Here is a 22822-nt window from a genome sequence, read left to right as displayed (position 1 = left end):
CCCCACCACGGGGTCAGGGCGCTCTAACACCGAGGTCTCCCCCAGCAAGCAGTTTCAACATCGCAAACCTCGAGGACAGGCAGCAACCCAGGCAAACGTGCCGAGGGCTCCTGCCTGGACCGCGTCCTCCGCCTCACCCGTTTCATGCCCAGGAGGCAACTGCGACGCCAGAGGCGAGCACCAGTCTCCCCGCCGTGTTCACGTGGTGCTGGGGCCCACGGTGCGGACAGAGAGGAGCGACGGAGCCCCACAAAGGGGGAGGCGCCCCTGCTCCTCGCAGGGGAGCTCCTCGCAGCCAGCTGCAGGTGGCCAGCCTCGGGCTCCCACTTCTCACAGCCCGAAGCCCCCGGATCTGCTCTGTGGGCCATCGGGAAAGGCACCTGCTCGCACTGTTCTGCACACAGAGCCCACATCCCGACAGTCACCCCGAGATCTCCAAGGCCACTTGCATCGTCACAATGCCATGCCAGCAGGGGCCCCCCATTGCTCGAGAGCTCCAGAGACACGAGGCCTAGGGCAGGGAACAGGGACGTGGGGCACCACGGACCCCGGCTGGGAGGGCTGGGGGGGTGCAGGGCGCGTACCCCGGCCCACGGGCAGCGCCTCGGCGTTGCAGCACTGGTCCACCAGCTGGTGGCAGTGCTCGCTCAGGGCCTCCAGCTGCGCCTTGTCACAGGACACCCCGAGGAATCTGGCCAGCTGCTCCACCATTGTCACCAGGTCCTGGAACACAAGAGCAGAGAGCAGGGAGCCCATCAGGGGTGGTGCCTTTGCTGACCCAAGGCTCTTGGCTGGTCACTCACCAGGGGCTCTTCACACACTTCCCTACTGAGTCCTCGAGACAAGCCTGATCCTGGCTTTGATTGGAAAGAAATCCAGGTTAAGGAACTGCCCAGGGGCACTCTGTTCTCAAGTGGCAGGGCTGGAACTGAAACCCCAGTCCTCTGGGGGATCTGGAGCAGACGTGAGTTGTGCATATCGCTGTGGCCATTTCAAAACAGCAGCAAGACAGGAAAACTCACTTTAGAGCTGTGCCAGGAGCCACACCGGCTCTCTCTCCTTCCCCTTCCTTCCATGCCATCAGCCGTAACCAGCTGGCACTTGGGCGAACAAGGACGCCCCTGGGGACCCCAGAGAGGCCCCAGGGCCAGCCCACCTTACCCGGCAGGAGGAGCTGGCTTGGTGTGAGGGTTCAGTGACGGCTGACTGGAGGGACATAAAGCCATCTCTGGGCCCCGACACTGCCCCCTTCTGGATAGAGGGAGCATTAGCGAGGGAGGGGCACACACTTGCTCACCACACAGCCCCTGCCCCCACCACCCTTTTCCCTGGGAAATACCAAGGTGCCTAATGTTCTCGATCCACATTGTCAAATGTCGTGCCCAGAACCCTGACCTGTCACCAGGCCGTCTCCCAACTCTGGCAATGTCCAGGCCCTGCATCAGGAAGACGCTGGAGGCCACTGCCTCCTTGATGGTTTATAAAGCAATTCACGGAGTAAAGCCTCTGAAAAGTCCTACAATAAAGAAATCTATTTAATTTCTTTACCCAGTGTTCTGCAAACCTTAAAAAAAAAGAAAAAGTTCTGGGAAAGCTGGATTGAGCATCAGCTCCTCTCGGGATTCCCACGGTAATCACCACTGGGCACGGTGTCCCACTTTCACAGCTGTCCCCCGCTCAGGGGCTCCAACCGGAGAGCGGCACAGGTGCTCGGCTCCAGGGCCCGTGTGCAGAGCTTGGCCGGGATCGGCAGCGCAAGAAACGTTAGAATAAAAAGGAATAGGAAGATCTCCTCTCCCTGCTTTGCCACCCAGTATCTCTAATTAAAAGGCAAAAAGCAGAAACAGAAATTAAAGACAGTGGCACCTGGAGGTGACACCACAGGAGAGGGACCCAGACTGCCAGAGCGGCCAACAGAACCCTCACAGGGACACACACCACGGTGTCACCTCCAGCCCGGGGAGGGAGGCGTACTTGCCAGCACACACCCAGCTGCCCGCCACCAGCACGCTTCCCAGTGATGACACTGAGCCATGCGGGCAGGCGGCGTCCCAGCCACAGACTAGCTCTGGACGGCAGATGGGACCTCCCCGGCATCCCCGGTCCAGTCCCAGCACTGCCATGTGGTCAGAGTCAAGACTCCTCACCTGTGGCTGGCAAGCACCCCTCACAAGTGACTGCAGGACCTCTGGGGGGACACACCTGGGCAGCCTCGATGTGTCCTGCTCACGTGCACAGCCCACAGCAAATGGGGAGACGGGGGAACCCCTGGGGGGACGCACGAGGCGGCAAGAGCGCAGGTGCCAAGTATTATCCTCCGACCCCAAGATGAAAACGTGCCAGGCCTGGCTGCGCTCCCGGAGACCGATGATGTTCACTGGGGGCTGTTTGTTTGAGGTAAAATGTAAACAAGGTGAACTCCTAAAAATGTGATGTATACTCACTCAACCTCTATCAAAGGTGTCTACACCCTTACTGAGGTTTCCAAAAAAAAGAGTAAACAGTTAGAAATTAGGATCTTGACCACAGGAAAGGCCCATTTGGTCCCTCTGGCACTGGGAGCATGAGTCCAGATGGAGACTGGTGCGGGCGGGGCTGGTGGTTTGGACTGCAATGGAAACCAGGCTGTCTGTGAACTTTCCGCTGAGGCGCCCATAAGGCACAGAAGGAACACTCACCATGAAGGGCCAGGAATGAACCCAGCGCAGCCAGAATGAACCCAGAGAGGCCAGGCACCCGTCCGTGCTTTAGCCACGAGCTGTATGTAAAGGGTGCGGCCCACTCCCTGTGGTTTAGTGACTAAAATAACGGTTTCAGTTGCTCGTTGCTGAGTCTCCTGCGGCTCCCGGCCCCCACAGGTGTGCACGCACTAGACGGACACCAGGCCTGTGGCACAGGCGGGAACGAGTGTGGTCTGGGTGACCATCAGACCGTCAGTGTCCCAGGAGGCCCACCCCAGGGAGGCGCCCGGGGAAAGAAAACTCGTGTCCACCAAGACACAGGAACGTTCACGGCACTTTATCTCCATCTACCCCAAACAGAAACCCCTGGAAGGGCCAGTGACGCCGAACAGATACATGGCGCCATGTTCCTGCTGCAGCGAAATTTCCTACGGACGTGAGAACCACCCGCCAAATGAGGCCCAGAGGAACCACAACACCACGCAGAGCACAAGCCGCCAAACGCCCGCGCACACGCCCCAGCGTCCACTCCTGGGAGGTTCCAAAACGAGCCAAGCTAATCGGAACCAACAGAAGTCAGAGGAGGAGCTGCCGTGGGGAAGCAGAGGCATCCACCGGAGAAAAAAACAATGTTCTCGATCTCGATCTGGACAATCACACAGACACGTACCTGTAAAAAGTCTATCGAGGTGTGGACTGGTGATCTGTACACTTGACCTCAAGCATGTGCTACAATGACAGATGCCTGCTGAGTGCCCGCGAACAGCCTGGCCTGCCCATGCCTGGCCCTGCTTGAGGATGAAGCCTCCCGGTCCTCTGCGACGAAGGAGCGATCTCACCTCCCAGCTCTCAGGCCCAGACAGGTCCCAGTGTGAGCGGTCCACCCCCAACACCCGGGTCAGCCCCACGGAGAGCAGGGCGCTGGTTCCCCAGAGGCACCCCTCTGCCGCAGCCATCTGAAGGTCGCTGGGGCCCGGGAGCCTCAGGACGGTATCGCCCCCATGTCCGGCAGGCAGGCAGGGCTGGTGGCAGGGCCATTCTTCCCATGGCAACCTCCGTGGGACACGTAGGCATCCCACATGTGTTGTGCAAGGGCAAGCCCTGGCGCCTGAGCCCTCCCCAGGCTCCTGCTTGCAATGTACCTAACCAGGTCTCCAAATTCACGTGGCCTACCCCGGGTCAGCGTGGGAGGTGGGACTCACAGGGTGGCGGGGGGGGGCGTGGCCAAACCACTTGTGACCCTCGTTGAGCTTGTCCTGTGGCCCCCTGCTCGTGGCATCCCTGCTGGCTATCCTACGGTCCTCCTCAAACTCCATGAGGCCAAAAGCGAGCTCTCCGTCTCCATGCAGAGCCCGCCCTTCCTTCCGTTTCCCAGCGGGTCTCTGTGTGATCTAGACCAAATTCCACGCCATGCCCTGCCGAGCTGGCCCAGCGTCACCAAGTGCCCTCCCGATTCCTGTCGCCACCTGCACCGCCTGGACCACGTGGACTGTCCCAGACACAGAGGTCCGCCTGGTGCCGTCCTCCCCGCCCACTCACAGCCACCACGCTGTCGGGAGTGGCTGGGCCCCGGCGCGGGCAGGAGCTGGGACAGCCCAGCCCAGACAAGCCCCTCACTCCACAGGCCTCCGGCTGCTTAACAAGGAAGGGCTTCCACCTTGAAGGCCGTCCGACCCACAGATGTTTCCCGAGAACCTGCTACCCTGAGGCACTAAGTTAAAAGCATAAACCAGCACCAAAACTGCCCGCCCCCGGGGACCTTGTTCCAGCAGGGAGACAGCGAGCGAAACACAGACACGAACGAGCAGATATGGGGTGGGATGGTAAACGCTGTGGAGAAAAATGAAGGGGAAGAGAGACGTGCTGGGTTGGGAGGGGCCGACTTCAAGTGGGGACCCGGGGAAGTGTCACTGACGGAAACCAAGACCAGGAGAAAGTGAGGGAGTGACCCACGTGGACACGGGAGGGGAAGAACATTCCAGGCGGGGCCGCGGCAAACAGAAGCCTGCCCGCCAGGCTGCAGGGACGGCAAGCAGGCGAGCGCGGAGCTACATGCCCGGGCACCAGGCCGCCGTGTGGGCCCCAAGCTACACCCAGGACAACGTGTGGCCACTGGGCGCAGTCTGACCGGCGCGGGTGCCAATGGAGCAGACACTGCACAGCACACAGGCCTGAGGGGACACAGGGAGGCCACCCACGAGTCCACGCCAGCGAGGATCCAGGCCGGAAGTGAGGGTGACCTTGACCCCAGAGATGGGGGACAGATGGTCAGATAAGGGGCATATCCTGAACAGAGGCCACAGGACTGGGAAGATGGACACAGAGTGTGAGAGAAAGTCAGAAGTTGAGGAGGATTCACGACTTTCACCCGAGTGACCCAGACGGAGCTGGCTGCCACCACCTCACACGGAGGAACTTCAGAGGATTTGAAGGAAAACCTCTAGTTTGGTTCAGACGTGCTCCGGGAGCAAGGTGCAGGCGGCGGTCAGTGGAGCGCGAGTCCGGGGAAGGTCCATGTCTGGTCTGGGGTCACCGGGGAAGGGAGCAAGGCTAGGACGGGAGGAGAGCCGAGGCGGGCTGGGCCGCGAGAGGAGAACAGCCAGGGACGTGGGACCAGCCGGCCACTGAGGGCCGGGCGGAGGAGGCAGCAGGCTGCCAGGCCAGGTGGGAGGACTGGAACACCGGCCGCCAGACTGAGCAACGGGAGGCCGTGGGCAGCCCTGACAGAGCACTGGGGGTGCAGGGGCGAGCCCGGCCAGAGTGGGCTCGGGAGTGGGGACAACTCTGAGGGGAGCCGCAGCCACGTGCGGCCAAGAAGTGAGAGAAGGAAGGGACTTGGGGAAAGCTTGCCTCTCGTCTGCTATAAGAAAGGGGAAACATCAGAATGTCCCTCCAGAGATGACATAGCAGAGAGGGAAAAAGCCTTCTAGAATTAAGTGAGCCCAACCCAGAGACCGCCCCTGGGGCCAGGCCTGGGGCCTGGTACTGGGGGCAGGGCCCTGGCCGGGAGGACTCTGTACACCCCTGGAACTTCCGAGTCCTCCCGCCCAGAAGCCAGGGGTCTCGGAGAGTCCAGCTGTGCGCTCCAGTCACGCTCCCCATGGCGTTCGAGGGGCGGGAGGTCTCCAGCACTAGGAGCTGTGGGGCCGGGGGCACCGGCCTGCATAGCTGGCCGCCTGCCGCACTCACCCGGTGCATGTCTTCATACTTGAGGAAAAGCACATTCGAGTCCATGCGGTGCTCCCAGAACTCCTGCACGTGCTCGAACCAGGAGCCATAGCCTACTGTGGAGGCAAGGAAACAGGTGAGTAACGGCCTCAGGGGAGCAAGCGTGCACAAGTGGGGTGGCCTGGCTCCCTGCCTTCCGGAAGGTTCCCCTCTCACTGCCCAGGAGCTGTGGCTCGGGAAGGGAGGAGCAAGCTCTCAGCCCCAGGGGTGGTCTCACAGATGAGCCCCCTCTGAAGTCCCACGTCCCCTGGCCGCGTGCAAGTCTCTCCTGCCAACAGCTCACAGCCCCCTTCCCTACACACCTCCCGCATACCCTGAAGCCCCGACCATTGGGCAAAGGCCTCTGCTCACCCGGGGGACGGAAGCTGCTTGGCTTCCATGAGTTTCTGTCTGACACACAGTCACCAGGAAGAGCGTGAGCCCGGGGGAACGGAGACGGGGTGCGGGGGCTGCTGGCAGGGGGGATGACGTGCAGGAGCCTCTAAGCCCCAAGCACGAGGCCCTGTCAGGCAGGTGGCCCACAGGCAGAAGCAGGGCCGGGTGGAAGCAAGACAGAGCAGAGGCGGAGAGAGGCAGTGTGCCCCGTCCTGACGCACGAGCCTCCCGCCCCACACCACAGCCCTGCGCCTCCCACACTCCTCGGGGCTTTGGTCGGGGTAAGGGTCACGTGGGCGGGTAGGGGACGCGCCAGGCAGTGTAGCCACACTGCTTCGAGACGTTCTTTATCGAGACTATGGATTCTCACGCCCCTCCTCAGGCTAAGTCTCCCGAGGGGGCTTCCGCACCAGACACAGGAAGGCCTCAGCCATGCGGTGCCTGTCCCGCCCGGCACCAGCAAGCAGCCGCTGGGTACTGGGTGCCAGCCTGGAGCGGTGGCCGCACTGCCTGCACCCTTGCTCACCGGGGTGCCCACCCATCTCACAAACCCGGGCCCGTGGATCCCACTTCATGGCCTGGGGCTCAAAGAGCTCCTGGCCTGGCGGGAATCAACAAGGAGACCAGACCGGCAGCGAGGCTATGGACTGATCAGTGCAGGGAGGGGGGTACCGTGGACAGAGGGGAGCCCCGTCCCATGTGGGCACAAACCTTGAAGGGTGCACAATGGCTGCAAATGGACTCAGAAGGGCAAGGGACACGAGGCCATCAGGGTGGCTCGGGGCACAGCGACTAGATCGGAGGGGAAGGAGGGAGCACAGCAGAATGGTAGAGGACACAGCCTCTGGGTGACGCAGCCTCTCCAGGACTGCCCCAGCTGCAGAACCCGGGCAGGCTGCTTCCCCTTCCGGGGCCTCGTCCTCCTGGAACGTCCTCCTGGACAACAGAACCTGTGCCTCCCGGTGCGGCCGGGTACGGGGACAGCGCGAGTGCAGCCTGCAGAGGGAAGTGAACCTCCGTTCCCTCTAGCTCCCCATTCCCACGCTGGGTCCTGCTCACTGCTGAGGGGCACAGAGGCCGAGGGGTGGCAGGGGACTGTACCGCCCCTGCCAGAGCCACACCTCAAGCAGAGAACGTAGCCTCGGCCCCCAAGCTGCTGAGAACCTTGCAGACTTACAGGCCCACACAGGTGGGGAAAACCTAAGACCCAGTTCCTGCCAAGGCCAGCCCCTGCAGTCTGCCATCTCGCCAGCAGGTGGCAGCACGACAGCCACCTGGCCCATGGCCCAAAGGGTTTCTGAAGGATGGGGAGTGGGCCAGGGGTCGCTAATGGCTGGCCTTAAGGACCAGATCACAACAGAAAGGCCCCTTTCAGGCCAACCAGACCCCAACCCGCATTTTATGAGGGACGCAGCAGGGCCTCTGGCAGGGTGGGGGGAAAGGCAGAGATGACAGAACGAAAAGAACACAGGTTGAGCCAAGAGGCCTAGTCTGGGAGCCATTGCGGGGTAAATCCTGGCCGGCAGGGGCCTTGGTCCCCTCACTGTAGAGGTCTAGTGGCTGGGCCGGGGTCCCTCTGGCACCCCTTCCTTGGCTAGCCCAGCACCTCACACTCCAAACACCCTAGGCGGGCCTTGAAACAGCCAGGCCGGGCTTCCCGCTGGAGAGAAGACGAGGCAGAGTCCGGAGAAGGAATGAGGACCGACTCACCAACAGGCTCATAATCACAGAGGCCCCAAGAGGAGAACCTGCCTCCCGCGTCAGTGCCCAGGATGGCACGCAGTCTAGGTGACCTGAGCCCTGAGACAGAGCAGGAGTCCAACAGCCATGAACACAGAAACTAAAAAAATCCCTGTCGTTCCAAGGGGCTGCGCGAGCAAACTTGCACAACAGGCAAGCAATGCCCCAGGGGAGGACTTGGGGGCTGAGCAGGAGGGGTGATGTGGGGACAGTGAGGGTGGAGGAGTGGTCACTACACACGAGAACACGGGTGGGGGGCACAGTGAGGTATGGGGACAGTGGTCACTCCTGTGGGGTCAATGATCACAAGGACAGCAATGGCCTGTGTCTCTGAGCCCTGACCAGCCGGCAGAGAGAGGGCCACAGACCTTGCTGGTGGAGACACTGCTCTTCCCACTCAGGATGTGTCACCCTGGGAAGGAACCCCACCGGGGCACCCCCAGCCTCCACCCACTGGGGTCCCTCTGCTGTGGGAGGTCAGTGTGCTTATCCAAACAGATTATCCGGGACAAGAGCAGCTCACTCAGCCCCCTCTCTGGGAGCGACACTGTCTACACAGCGAGTCTCCGACACTCCTGTGGCCGGGACGTGCAGCCCCAGGCACGCCTGCCCCAAGTGCACGGGTCACAACACCCAAGTGCAGGCCTGCGTCAGCGGCTCCTCCAAGCTCGCTCTGTCAGTGAACGGGGCCGGCCACTGCCCCTTGTATGCTCAGATGGAGAAGAGAATGTGAGCCTCCGAGGGCCCGAGCTACGGTGCACCGGCTGCGAGCGCTGGGAGGAGAGAGAACATGGGGGCTAAGTATATGTGTCCAGAGGCTTGGGTGGGATCACAGCAAGTGCCTGTGGCCTTGACCTTCAAGAAGTGGGCTGTGACCTTCAAAACACGAAGAGACCTGTATTAGGATAACTCTGAAATCCCCCGGCCTGAGCAAGAGACTAACATAAGACCAACACCAGGTGGCAGTTTGACTGGGTGGACGCTGACTCCTTAATGGGGTGCAGGCCCCGAGCTGGTCGCTCTTCTCCAGAGGCAGAACACGCTGGGACTTAAGAACATGGTTTTGAAAACCACATCAGTGGCTGACTCCGAACACCCAGCAGACCAGAAAGGGCCTGAGCCAGGTGGCAGGGAGGCTGGGGGACAGGGAGACTGGGCAAAGGGTCTTCTACAGGCTCCAGGGCAGCCTCCACCCCTGGACGCTCCCCCTGGTGCCACTGAAGCAGATCCCGAGGGGCTCGGCCACAGAGGGCCCTGGGAGTGTGGCACCTGTGAGGGTCCGGCCTTCCGTGCGGTGTGGGAGGCAGCTCGGGTCCGGCTACCCGGCGCTCATCTGGGGCAGGGCGTTCCCGGCTCGCCCCAAGCACCTCATCCCACTCCTGCCACACAGGCTCGCTGCAGAGCCTCGGACGGGGTCAGACAAGTGGACGGCAGGGCTGAGCGCTAAGACTCAAGTTGGGACATAAACCATCTGGGCCAGGAGTCACTCCCCGCACTAACGCAGCCCACCTCCAGCCCTGCAAGCAATCCCTCACCCGACTGCCACTGGGGGTCCCAGAAGGTGCCAGAGAAGCCACGGATGGCAATGGGGGAGCCACCTCGTCAGGTCCCTGATCCAGTCTGCTCCTGTCCCGGAGAGGGGAGATCGGGGAGGGTCCCCAGCAAGCCGGGTCCCCCCTTGCCTTCTCTCCTGGGAATGAGCTCCGGCAGAGCACCCCCTGCCCGTCACACAGCCCGGGGCTGGGGGCCAAGTCTCTGGCCCAACCCTCGAGCACAGCTCAGGACCCCCGGGGCTCTCCCGCGAGGCCACAGCCCCCACTCGGGCCTCTGTCACCAACGGGAGATCTCTCCCTGCCTCGCTTTCTACTGTTCAGAATCCAGGCAGGAAGAGGAATGCTTTCAACCAGGGACCTTCTCAGAAGCCCAGCGATGGGGTGAGAGTGAAGGGCCCCTGAGCTGGAGGCCGGCTCTGCGTCCCCCCACCCCCCCTACGACCCCTGCCGAGCTTCCAGGCACCCCTGAGCCCCGCTTCTCCGCCTGTCAGCGGGACAGTGGGCCCCAGCAGTGTGCTCATCGAGGGACCTGGGGGGAACAGGGGGCGACGTGGGCAAAGCGTGAGCACACGCACGGCTTCAGGGAGCGAGCCGGCCCCACCCACACCCACGCGGGCTGAGACACTTACACTTGTCGTTCATGAATCTCCGGCAGAACTCCTGGAAAGTGCCCCGGTAGCTCATGGTCCGCAGGGAGCGGTGGAACTGGTAGTAGGACACCACCAGGTCCTTGGGGTTCCGCGCCATGTATATGACCTGTAGTGGGAGGGGCGGGCGGCTCAGTCGCTGCTCCTCTGACCCCCTGTAAACTGACAGCCCAGTCCAGCCCCAAGGTTGGCCCCAAGGCTGGCCCCAGGTGTGCACGGCCTCCACGCCAGAGGCGCATTCCCCTCTGGCTAACAGCGTCGGGTGGGACGACGCCGAACATCTGATTACACTTCATCCCACAACACGATGGGCCTGACCCTGGTGATGAGAATCGAGGCCTCATCAACGGGACATGCTGAGCAAACGAGAAAAATCAGAGACCATGAGCAGCGGCGGGTCCTGCGCCTGATGCAGGAGCAGAGGCTGGACCCGGGCTGGTCAAGCCCAAGTTCGACTGTAAGGAAAATCCCTTATCAGAAACGTGGACAAAAGGCTGGGGGTACAAGCTCAAGATGGCCTCTGTGGTGCTCGGCATGGCAGGCCTCTAGGAACCCTGGTGGCAGCCCCAAGCGCGGCCAGCTCTGCCTGCTGGGAGTCTGGCCGGGGTGGGGGTGCGGGTTACCTTAGACTCGCCGTTGTGCAGATCGGAGGGCAGGAAGCGGTAGGGGAGGTGGCTTTTGATGAGACGGGGAGACGTCAGCTCCTGCGGATGGTCAGAGGGAGAGGCGTTCAGACGACACACAGCCGCTCATTCGCCGGCCTTTCTAACGGTCAGGACCTGCACTCCACCGGGAAATTTCTCACCCGAGATCTGGCCACCCTCCAGACTGGGCAGGACATGTCCCTGTCCTTGGGCACCCACAACGGGAGCCGACCGATCACGGTCCCGGGGGTCTTCTCCGAGGGCTTGCCCAGGCTGTGAAGGGCAGCCGAGGAGACAGGAGGCCGAGGCGCGTGGGGGCACCTGCTGACTCAGTCCCACTGGCCTCAGGCCTTCCTGCTGCTCCTGGAACGTGCAGGTCCACACTGTCCGTGTCCCAGCTCGCCCACGTGGCTCCTGTTTCACAACCTTACTCAGTGGGTCCCCAGAGAGGACGTCCGCCCTGGGTGCTGTCCCCACACAGTGCTGATCACCATTTAACCACGGCTCCTTGCTCCTCCCCTGCCGGTCTCCCTCCCTGGAATGCAGTGTTGTCGGTTTTGTCCTCAGCTGCACCCCAGGGCCAAGAGCAGTGCCCCACGGTGGGCGCCCAGCACAGCCCTCCCAAGGGGCTCCATGGCTGAGCAGGTGAGGGCTGGACCCACAGGGCTCCACACCAGGGAGCAAACAGCCAGGTGCAGCGCAGCAGCCACCGGACGCCGCAGTGTAGGCCCGGACTGGGGTCCGCGGGCCCCTGGACTTTGAGAGCAACGACATGGGGGGCGGGGCGCTCTCCAGAATGCTGTGGGAGACGGGCAGGTGGTCTGCACAGGAAAGGAGGCCTGAGCTAAGAGGGGACAGGGACAGGAAGGGACAAAGAATCTCAGTGGTACCCAAGCACGAGGAGGGACAGCACTCCGGGAGAATGACCGTTTCCTTCCTGACACCGACCACCGTAGAATCGCATCCTCCCCCGCTCCCCTGACAGAGGGGGTGAGCCACAGTGGGGAGCCCCCTTTCTACTGCAGAGTCACCCATGTCACCCACTGTTCTCATCTCAGGGTCACTGGCATGGGCTCCAGCTGATTGGTCTCTCACCTGGCTGTCTATGGGGACCGGCAGCTCTCTGCTCTCCTTCTCCCAAACCCCAGGAGCAACTGTCACTCCAGGTCCCCAGGGAATCCTAGGGGCTGGGTGCCACTGGCCCAGAGAAGTACCTTGATGATGTCCAGGCCCGGCTGCGGGTACTCCAGGACCGGGAGCTGCTCGTCAATGTTCATCAGGCCGATCTCATCGGGGTCGGCCCCCTGGCTCACCAAGTAGACCACCTCCTGCAGCAGACTCGTGCCTGGAGGGAGAGAAGCCCCCGGGCGGGCCGCACTCGGAGGAAGCCCTCGGGCAGGCCCCACTCTCCAGGCAGCACCTGCTGCCCCAGACTTGGGCCTGAAGACCCACAGCCCATCCCATACCCGGCCAGCCACCAAGTGCAGAGCCGCAAAGAGCAGGACACCCCAGGGACAGGCAGGACACCAAAGAGCGTAACCCCCGGCACCTCATCTGGTCCCTGTGTGCGGACCCCGCGCCGCTCAGGCTATCAGCTCCACGTCACTACTGGGGATCCCAGGGCTATCCCACCACCACCCCCCAACCTCTCAGGAGAAACAGACCCCGCAGGCCGGGGCCTCCTCCTCCAGACTTCAGTCCTTGTACTCCGGGGGACATGTCTGTCGCTCGTTCTCATCTCCCCACCCTGCAAATGCTGGCTGCCCCCAACACCGCCTCAGACCCCTGCCCTCCTGGCTGCTTGCGCTCCCTAGAGGGCCTCACGCTGTCCCCCCACCAAAGCCAGCTCCACACTCCCCCGACCGTCTGCGCACCCAGGAACGCGCACTGCCCATTGCCTCACAGGGACCGGACCTGCCCCCACCACGAACGGCCAACCTGCCCGTGCCCTGCTCAGGCCCACACTCAGCAACCCCCAGATCTGCCATCAGGGGGAGCGAAGAGCTGTCCCTTCCATCCCAGGCAGCGCCACAAGACCCCCCCACAGCACTCTGCTTTGGCCCGGCCCACCCACCTGTGTGGTTTCCTCAAAGCAGCAGATCGGCCGTTCCAACACAGACGTTAGATGGCATCCCTCGTCCACGAAGACCCCACAGGGACCTCACATCTTCTCAGAGAGGAGACCTTCCCTACGGCCTGCAGGCCTGTCCACAGCTCTCTGTGTCCCTACCCGGCACCCCTGACTGCCCGCTCTCTGACCACCGAGCTCCTACTGGCCTCCCTGCCGGTCGGAGTGCACCCAGCTCACACCCCACCTGATCTGCCGGCGCCTGCCTGGGCCCCTTCCTCCCTCCAGCAGGCCCTACAGGTGTGAGGACTCCCTGCCGGCCACATCTGACACTCGCACGCTCCCCGCCGCCCCACACCGCGCCAACAGGCCAGGAACAGCCTGCACATTCCTTTCGCGGCTCCCACCCTCCTGCTGGAAAGACACGGGCCTTGTTTTTTGCTCTACACGGACACCAGCACATGGCCGTGCCCAGCCCCTGTTTTCTGAACACACAAGCAAACCTTGGCTGCTGAGTAATCAGAAGACGATAAGTCGATTGAGGAAGACTTCTTGGAGGAGGCAGCTTTGGAGCAAAGGCACTGAGAAAACAGTGTGGTGGCTTTTTTAAGTCAAACAGAAATGACTTTACCTATTAGCCATGGGATCCTCCCACCAGCCTGAAAGGTGACGACCATCACCCCCATTTACAGATGAGGAGCCTGAGGCCAAACTGTGCGGCTCCCACCCTACTCCTGGCGATGTCTGTTCACCCAACGGCCCGGGGCACCTGCCCTCCGAAATTAGACTGTGGGCAGAGCTCCCAAAGCAGGCCTCTCCCAGGGACAGCCTCAGGACCCATCTTTAGTGGCCCTGCCCCCAGCCCTGCAGCCCTCACAGGCAGCGACCCAGACAGACGCTCTGCACGTTACCATCCCCTGACGTTGCCAGTGACCCATCAGTTCCACAAGCCCCAACCTCACCTCCACTAAGTATCCAAGCCGGAAGACCAGCCTCCTCAGAGCCCACGGAAGCTCCCCACCTGCCCCACTGCTGGCCTGTTCCCCATGGCCCCCTCCAGCCCCTCCATGTCCTCTTCCTGCTCAAGCAACTTGGCCTGGCCTTCAGCATAAGCCACAGCACCGGGGCAGCCAATGGGACACACGGGACGAGGACAGTGGGCAGCCCCTGGCCTCTGCAGCTGGCAAGACGGGACAGAATGATCACGGGCGGAAACCAGCTGAAGAGGATGATGACAACAGCCCTGACGGGTCACCGTAACCAGAGCCCAGACACAGGCTCGCCATCCAGAAGGGTCTGCACCAGGCGCCAGCCGCGCCCCAGCCTCTCCCTTTGGGCCTCTGTTCCCCACGTCCACCGCCGCCGCCCTGGCGGTGCCTGGGTATCAGTGTGAGCCCAGGCAGCCCCTCGGTGGCTGCAGGGACCCTCCACCTGTGTCCCCACCTGCCATGTCCCAGCGGCTCTCGGCCCCTCTCCTCTCTCCACCCCTCCGGCTCTCTGGGCTGTGGCCGGGTCTTCCCTTCCCCCCAGAACTCAGCACCCCCGCGGCCCAAGGCTGCAACGGGCCGCCCTCCTGCCTGACCAACGTGGTCTTTGCGCCGCTGCTGCCAGAGGCCTTCCCAGACACCCTGTGTCATGTCTGTAGCTCTCTCCCACCCCACAGCACCCCGCGCCTCTGCTCTGACCGCATTTGGTGCACTGGCATGACTGGGGGGCTCGTGAGGACAGAGAACACGTCTTAGTTACATCTTAGTTCTTAGGGCTGCTGTGGCTTCAAATGGCAGTTACTGTCCCACAGCTCCGGACGTCAGAGGCCAACACAGACCACAGCGGGCTCCAGCCAGGGTGCGGGCACCACCACTCCCCATTGGAGACTCCAGGGGAAAAGTCCTTCTCTCGCCGTTTCCGGCTGTCGCCACATCGTGTCACCCCGCCTCCTTCCTCCTCGGTTGGTAATCCGCGTGGGCACACCCAGCGAGCTCACCCAGAGCCCAGGACAACCTCCCACCCGGGAGCAGTCTGGTAACCTCCATCCTCCTCACCACAAAAGGTGAACTACTCACAGGTCTGTGTGTTGGGACGTGGATGGCTTGGGACTGTTACTCTATTGACCGCACTCACATTACGTTCTTCACACGGTTCCTGGCGCTCAGTAGCTACTCAGTAAGTACACGGGCCCGACACATGAACAAGACCCTAGGGTCTCCCCCACCCACCTGGGAAACGGGACTTATCACGGGCTTGTGTCCACGACCACCATCCATGCGTCCTTCATACCCGGGGCAGCTCTCCCCTGCCGCAGCCCTTTCCTGCCCGGCTGTGGACACCCCCACTCAGTGGGGTTATGTGTCTCCCACATGGGACTTAGGTCAAAGTCCTCCCTCAGGATCTGGTGTGGCCATTCAAGGGCTATCCCTTCATCCACCCCTTTATTCATTCAACAGGCCTGCTCCAAGAGCCACCCTGGGAGTCCTCCCCCCCTCAAAAATGTGGCAATGCTCCCCCCTTTTTCACAGGGCTGTTGGGGGCATGGCCATGAAGTGAGAAGCTCCAAGCCAAATGAGCGCCTCTCTGAGCTCCTAAGGCCATGACAGGCTCCACTTACCAGGACGGCATGCACACGAGCACACAGCACAGCCTCTGCCCATCCGGGCCACCCTCATCCCAACAAGGGACACAAGCCATCAGGCCACTCCTGTCCAAGCCATATCCCAGACAACAGGTGACACTGGGCGGGGGAGGGGGAAGCTCCTGCACAGGTCAGGAGGACGACCTGGGAGCACCGCCTGTGCCAATAAGGCCGCGGCGTCTCCGGTTTGGGCTACTAACCTGAGGTCAGCGAGCTGGGAAGGGGAGTGCTTCCGGAGTGGGGACCCAAGTCTGCAGGTCCCCACCTGCACCCACCCCAGCCCCAGGGCATCCGAGCACGCCCAGCAGACATGAGGGGAGGGAAGCCAGCCCCATATGGAGCCCACCATGGAGCCTGCAGGGAAGCGGGGGTGGGGCGGTGCTGCAGGGGTGCATCCAGGCCAGAAGCACCCCCTCTCCTGCGGCCACTGGGCCAGGGCATACTAGAGCAGGTGGGGGAGAAGAGGGGCCTCAGCTCCCCCAACCATCCCACTGCCATCTGAGGCCAGTGGGGGAGGCGGGCGCGGGAGGAAGCCTGCACCAGGAACCCACCTGCCCACCAGCAAACCCAAGGTGAGGTGGAGGAGAGCCAGGCTTTCCCGCCAGAGACCGGGAGGGTTGGCGGGGCAGTGCCGCCTTCCTGGGCAGAAACACAATCCACGCGCTCTCCGATGGCTCCACTTTCAAGTCAACCGGACGATCCTTTCCAGAAGGGCTTCTGCTGACTCCAGCCAAATCCCGGCTCCCATGGGCGGCGGCAGCGCCTCCTGATGCTGGGCCTCTGGGTCCGGACCCCTCAGAAGCCACTAACATTCTAGGCAGAACTCCCCCGAAATCAAGGGTCCCCTGTCACAACACGGGGGTGGAGCCCATCAAAACTCCCACCAGAACTCTGGTGGCCGGAACCTGTCAGCACTGGGCCCCAAACCGCCAGGATCCTGGGGCTGGGACCCTGCGGCATTCTTTGACTAAAGCCAAGCATGTACCTTGTTTAAGAACTCACGGAGTACTAGAAAGCGAGTCGCAGGAAATCCGGCCCTCCGCCCCACCCCCAGTCCCACCCAGAGCAAACTCTGGGGTCAGCTTCTCTTACCCTCAAACTTCTAACGTGCTTAGATAGTTCATTCACGGTCTAGTTTCCAGTCTACGGATTCTCAGCAGAGGCAGACAAGGATGGGCCAAGTCCGCTCACACACACTTCCCTCCTCCCAGCGTAGCCAGAGCAGGAGTTTTGGGCGTACTTGGGAGTTTAACCTAGTGTTTTGCTCAAAGTACTCCGGGTAGGGATTACACTTACTTTCTTGTACAAGACTCTCATTTTCCTGGAGTAAATCACTGCCTCTGTTTACTTGCTTCGTTTTCCTTGTAGCCACCAGCAATTCTCTCCCGACTCGGCAGCCCGCCCTCTGCGATGCTCTCAGTTCCGCTGAACTCCCCCCTGCCCCCTCTGCTCTCCACCACAGTCCGCCCGGGATCCCCTCGGCCTGCAAGCACCGCGTCCCCTCTCCGTGTGCCCCTCGCTGGGGTCCTTCCCACGTGCTGGCGGAGCCCGGCCTCTCGAGGCCTCCTGAGCGTGGGGCCGAGTAGGCAAGCATAAGCGTCTACCTCACTCGTGGCCGGCAGCTTGGCTGCGTTCAGAATCCCGGGCCGGGGAGCATCTCCCCCAGACCCGCGCTCCACAGTCCCAACCCCCCAGCTGCTCGTGCTGGGACCGTGGAGCACCCGCTGCCCCATCCTCCAAGCGCGGCCCGTCTCCCCTCTGGAGACACCAAGACCACACGGCAGCGTGCTCCGGCCAGCTCTGTCCTGCCGGCTCCTTGGGGGGCTCCAGCTCACACTCTCGCGCTCTCGACATCCCCGTTTCCATCACTCTCTCCCCCCTGGACTGTTCTGTTCCTGCAACTCCAGGATCCTCCCATTTTCTTATCCCTTGGCTCCTGTCCGCCGTTTCGTAAAACCTTTTCTTCTACTTCCCAAGATCTTTCCTCCACTTGGCCATCCGAAGCTGGCAACTGAGTCTTCAGAATGTTCAACGACTGTCCTCTTCATCCCGAGTTCTATCCGACCTGTCCTTGCTCCTCTCTGGCCAGTCGTCTCTGCAGGGGGCGCTGCGTCCCCACTCTCGAGGCAGCTCTCCAGAGCCCAGAGCGCAGGGGGGTCCCCGTCTTGGGTTTTCTCCTGTTCCATGCACCGCCCTGGACTCCTCCAAGCTCCTTTCTCCTGCCTTTTGTTTTTGCAGGTCTCTGTCCCTCGTTTTGGAGACGAAGACCCGCTGACCTTGAGTCCACCGGCAGGGGAGCACGAGCCCCTGGAGAACACAGCCATCTGTGGGGGGCAAGGCCTGCTGACTGCGGGCCCGACTGCATCTGGGGTGGCCTTGCCCGGGCGTCTCCTGGCGGAGCCCGAGGGAATCGTTACAGCTCATCCGCTCCCTGCGCTGGGGGTCCACCTGCATCCCGCGAGCCAAGCAGGGAGGGGGCTGGGAACCTAGCTTTCAGGTGACCCCCACTTCCGACTTGGCACCGTATCCCAGCCGAGAACTGTGCTCGACATCCCTGAGTAAACAGCCTCCCCGGATCAAATTCCCCAAAGAAATGTGCCTGTGGGGGCGCCTGGGTGGCTCAGTGGGTTAAGCCTCTGCCTTCGGCTCAGGTCATGATCTCATCAGGGTCATGGGATCAAGACCCGCATCAGGCTCTCTGCTCAGCAGGGAGCCTGCTTCCCCCCGCCCACCTCCCTCTCTGCCTACTTGTGATCTCTCTCTCTGTCAAATAAATAAATAAAATCTTAAAAAGAAAAAAAGAAAATAAAGAAACGTGCCTGCGACGGCCTCCTGTCGTCTGTCCCCGATCAGAGCTACCACCCTCGGAGGTATCAGGTGCCCCCCACTGCTGGGGCCCCCAACAGGAACTGCTGGTGCGCCTGCGGCCCTCCGGCTGCCAGCGTCCTGGCTCTCCGCCTGCTAGGTTGGTTCACGCTAGGCCACCGCATCTGACTGTGGGATCTGCACGTGTTCGAAATCCCAAGTCACTGTCCCTCCCTCTCTGAGGGTTGCAGACCTTCCTACTCCCTGACCGTCCGCAGTGAGGTCCCAAGAGGAAGCAGAGATGAACCCATGTGTGCGAAGCGTGCCCTTCCCCCGAATGCCGCACAGGCATTCTGGTATCACCGGACAGCGACGCGTTATAGCCGGGCCCGTCCAGAAACAGCGACAGCCAAGCGTGCGAAGCTGCGGCCGCAGAGCAGGACCAGGCCATCCGGCCCCCACCCCAACCCCCGCTCCCGCAAGAGCTGCTCTCTCCGCACAGGCCCTATGGCCTCCAGGAGCCCGCTTGGAAGAGGGAGGAGAGCAGGCCCATCTACTACCGGGGAGGCCCCTGTCCCCCAACCTGGGAGACTCCACCTGGGCCCTCTTGGCTCTCCCAGGAGTCCCCAGACACGCGGGTATCTGCGGCGCCCCGGGGCACAGTCCCTCGGCTGCAGATGGGCGCGGCTCACACACGCGCCTGCAGTCATGCCAGAGACAGCAGGGTGGTGCTCAGTGTCCTGGGTACGGTCCCCTCAACTCAGCCATGTCCTCATTCGACTGTCACCAGCCCCTAGGTGGCCACCATCATCAGACTTCACACACCAAGAACCAGCTCAGAGATGAACCGCCCCAGGCCATAGACACCAGCAGCCATGAACCCAGAACCCTAAACTCTGATCCAAAACCAAGCGGTTCCTCCCACGTGCCACACACACACACACCACACTCATACACACCACACCTACACATGACATACACATTCATACACATATCATATTCACACACACACATTCACACAATACACCACACTCACACACACATACACACCACATGCATACATGACACACCCACACACATACATATGGCACATTAATACACACACACTCATACACACCACACGACACATACACACTACACACTCATACACACCATACACCTGTAAAAACACACACCACACACACATAAACCCCAAACACACTCATACACATGACACACACACCACGTACATTCATACGTACCACACACACTCGTACGCACCACACACACACCATATACATACACGACACACACACCACAAACTAGACACATTCATACACACCACACATATAACAAATAACACACACACACCAACACATGATAAACACCACACACACTACACATTCATACACACTACCACATACATGACACACACGCATTTATACATACCACACACATGCAAATAACACACAGACACACAACATACATATGCACACAAACCACACACACACACACACACAGACCCCAAAGCTCACACAGCGAGTGGGCAGCACACCAAGGCCTGGAGCCATGTGTTCTCACTTGCAGGCTTCAGCTCTAACCCTGAGCCCCCACAGTTGGGGATGGAACAAGGGTGAGGCGGAGGGAGAAAGAGGCTGGGACCTCCCCAACCACTGTGGGAACTTGGCCTCTAGGCCCACAGAGCCCCCATGCTAGTATCTGGCCCCTGCTGGACACCAAGGGGTGACAGACTTGGCGGCTGAGCAGCACTACCACCTCCCACAGAGATGACGTCAAGTGGCCGCAGCACGCGCAGCCCTCAGACAGCCAGGTGGCCACAGTCCCTGGCAGAGGAATCCCCTCGAATCTGGGGCCCAGATGCCCAGCCTCACTCTTCCTGCCAAGTCTGGGGGGCCAGACATGGCCGGCACACCTCCACCCCTCAGGTTCCAAGCATGACACTCTCCTGGGCTTCGAGCTAGAAAAGCATCTGGGCACAGCAGCAGGGCCCCCCGCCTCCACCGTGTCCTGTCCACATTCTGCGCTGTAAGCAGGCAGCACCTCGCTCTGTGACACTGGGCACAAACAGGCCACTTGCCAGGGCCAATGCAGGGCGCAAAGCCCCAGAACTCTGCTTGCTCTTTTGTGCTTCCACCGGCCCCGGGAGAGGCCGTTCCCTGGCTGGCCTGCAGGTCCCAGCGCTGGGAGAAGCGTCACCTGGAGGAGGGCTGCACAGCCCTGTCCGAAGCCTCCACTTGACCCACAGAACCCCCCCCCCCGGGGTGAGAGGGTTAGCCAAGGTCAGGGACAGCAGACACTAGGCTACAGTATTAGTCTGGTTTAAGGCACCGAGTCCAGGTGGGCTCTTACACGGCAACAAGCACAGAATGTTCAGGTGGAGTGGGCATGAAAGAGGGGACAAGTGAAACAAGGGCTAACAAGGTACGAGGTCCCCGCAGGGCGCTACAGGCACAATACCACGTGCCATCCTCCCCACCGCCCAGCGAAACGGAGCCCATCACCCCCACTTCAAAGAGCAGGACACAGAAAGGGTGAGGGCTTCGCCCCAAACCGAGACTTGGGCCTGGGTGTCTGTAACCCGCCCCTCCTCCAGCAGACCCTCTCAGTGCCCAGCCACCCTGGACGTCACCTGCAAGTGCTGTGCCTGCCTCTCACTCAGCCCCTGGAGGAGGCTGCAAAGGGCTAGGAGCCAGCGCACGCAACACCCTCTCCCACTGAGGGACAGGAGCTGGCCGCTGAGCACCGCCCTCCCGCCCCCCCAAGGGAGCCCCCGGGGCACTTCCACACCATCTGGAGGCCCCAGCAGGCAGAGAGCCCCAGGACCCACAAGGGCACCACTCCTGCGACCACCTCCTCCCTCACCTCCTGAGACCCCCTCCCGCCTCACTTCCCCACTCTGACCCCTGCTCCAGGCTCCCCAAGACCCAAGCAGAGCGCACCTTGGGGACGTTTCCACCTCCCAACAGCCCCTCTGCTTGCCTTAATGCACCCTGGAAGCCTGTGCTGGGTCCTCGCTCCCTATCAACAACAGAGCATCGTGCCACGCAGCTCCCTGTCCGACATTCCAGAAGCTGTAGGCTTGCCCCCTGCCTCATCTGACCGTCGAGAGACGAGGAAGCAGCGCCGCTTCCCCGGGATGCAGGGAGCTGGAGGAGCGCGGCTCCCACGTGAGCGAGCAAAGGCTGGAGCCACAGGCTCCTCACCCGAGTCCAAGCGCGTCAGAGAGCCGAAGCTGCAGGGCAGCCAAAAGGCAGAAATCCCCGAGGGGTGGGCCCCCCCGAAACCCTTCCTCTCTAAGCCAGCAAATCAGAGTCACAAGTAACAACAGTCCACCCCTGGGGGAGGGACAAGGGTGTGGGGACAAGCATGTGTGGGTCAGGACCAATGAGGAAAGACGCTCCAGAAGGGCAGCCCATGCTAAGCACAGGGCGGTGTGACCGGAAGTAAAACAAGTGGTCGGGTGGTCGGTCCTTCACGCGACCAGAGCAACCCCAAACCCCAAATAGAGCCCAATGCATACCACACTGACTCCACCTCCAAGCTAATGGCTTGGCAAAAAAAGGCAGGCCCACTTCCAAGCATAAATACAACTGACCTCCACCTCCAAAGTCAGTCCACTATGTCCAGCTTTCGATCAGAAAGGACTACTCATTAATAAAAGGCCAGAAAAAGGAACTGTCACAGGTCAAGAGACAAATCAATCAACAGAATCAGACTTGAGAGAATTTAAAATAAGTCTGTTTAGTATGTTAAAGGATTTCATGGAAAATGTGGACAACATGCTTGAACAGACAGGATATTTAGGCAGCAACATGGAAACTGGAAGTGGAAATGGTAGAGGAAAAATTAAGTCACAGAAACAGGAATGTGGAATGCTTCTGAATGTCTCACAGACCTGACTTTGTAGCTCTGACATGGAGGAAAAAATCAGTTGACCCGAATAACTGAATAGTCAACAGAAATTTCCCAAGCAGAATCACATAGAGAAAGAGTGAAAAAAAAAAAACCAGAGTATCCAAGAGCTGTAGGACAATACTGATCTCACACATATGTAACCAGAATCTCAGAAGGAGAGAGAGCAGGACTGTAGATATTTGAGGAGCTAATAACTGAGACTCTTTCCAAAATAATGAAAGGCAATTATCATATGATCCCACTGATACATGGAATTTAAGAAACAAAACAGAGGATCTAAGGGGAAGAGAGGAAAAAATAAAACAAGATGAAACCAGAGAGGGAGACAAACCATTACAGACTCTTAATCGGGGGAAACAAACAGGGTTGCTGGAGGGGAGTGGGGTGGAGGGACAGGGTGGCTGGGGGACGGGCATTAAGGACACGTGATGTAATGAGCACTGGGTGTTATATAAAATGGATAAATCACAGGCCTGTACCTCTGAAACCAGTAATACACTATATGTTAATTAGTTGGACTTAAATTTTAAAATGTTA

At 60.9% G+C, this 22822-nt stretch overlaps 1 protein-coding gene across 1 annotated transcript in view; it reads right to left on the bottom strand.

Moving 5' to 3' along the window:
- LOC111157640 (sulfotransferase family 4A member 1) overlaps window positions 1–22822 on the bottom strand; it is a 31909-nt gene that overhangs the window by 3361 nt on the left and 5726 nt on the right. The window contains exons 2-6 of the mRNA XM_022519234.1: window positions 12083–12213; window positions 10848–10928; window positions 10207–10333; window positions 5871–5965; window positions 585–723 (exon numbers count right to left, since the gene is read on the bottom strand). Coding sequence (XP_022374942.1) covers window positions 585–723; window positions 5871–5965; window positions 10207–10333; window positions 10848–10928; window positions 12083–12213 — 573 coding nt within the window. The remainder of the gene's footprint in view (window positions 1–584; window positions 724–5870; window positions 5966–10206; window positions 10334–10847; window positions 10929–12082; window positions 12214–22822) is intronic.

Source organism: Enhydra lutris, unplaced genomic scaffold, assembly GCF_002288905.1.
Source record: "Enhydra lutris kenyoni isolate GAN:26980312 unplaced genomic scaffold, ASM228890v2 scaffoldscaffold55, whole genome shotgun sequence".
Classification (NCBI taxonomy): domain Eukaryota; kingdom Metazoa; phylum Chordata; class Mammalia; order Carnivora; family Mustelidae; genus Enhydra; species Enhydra lutris.
Note: the sequence above shows the minus strand (reverse complement) of the source record. Positions and strands in the feature narration are given on the sequence as shown.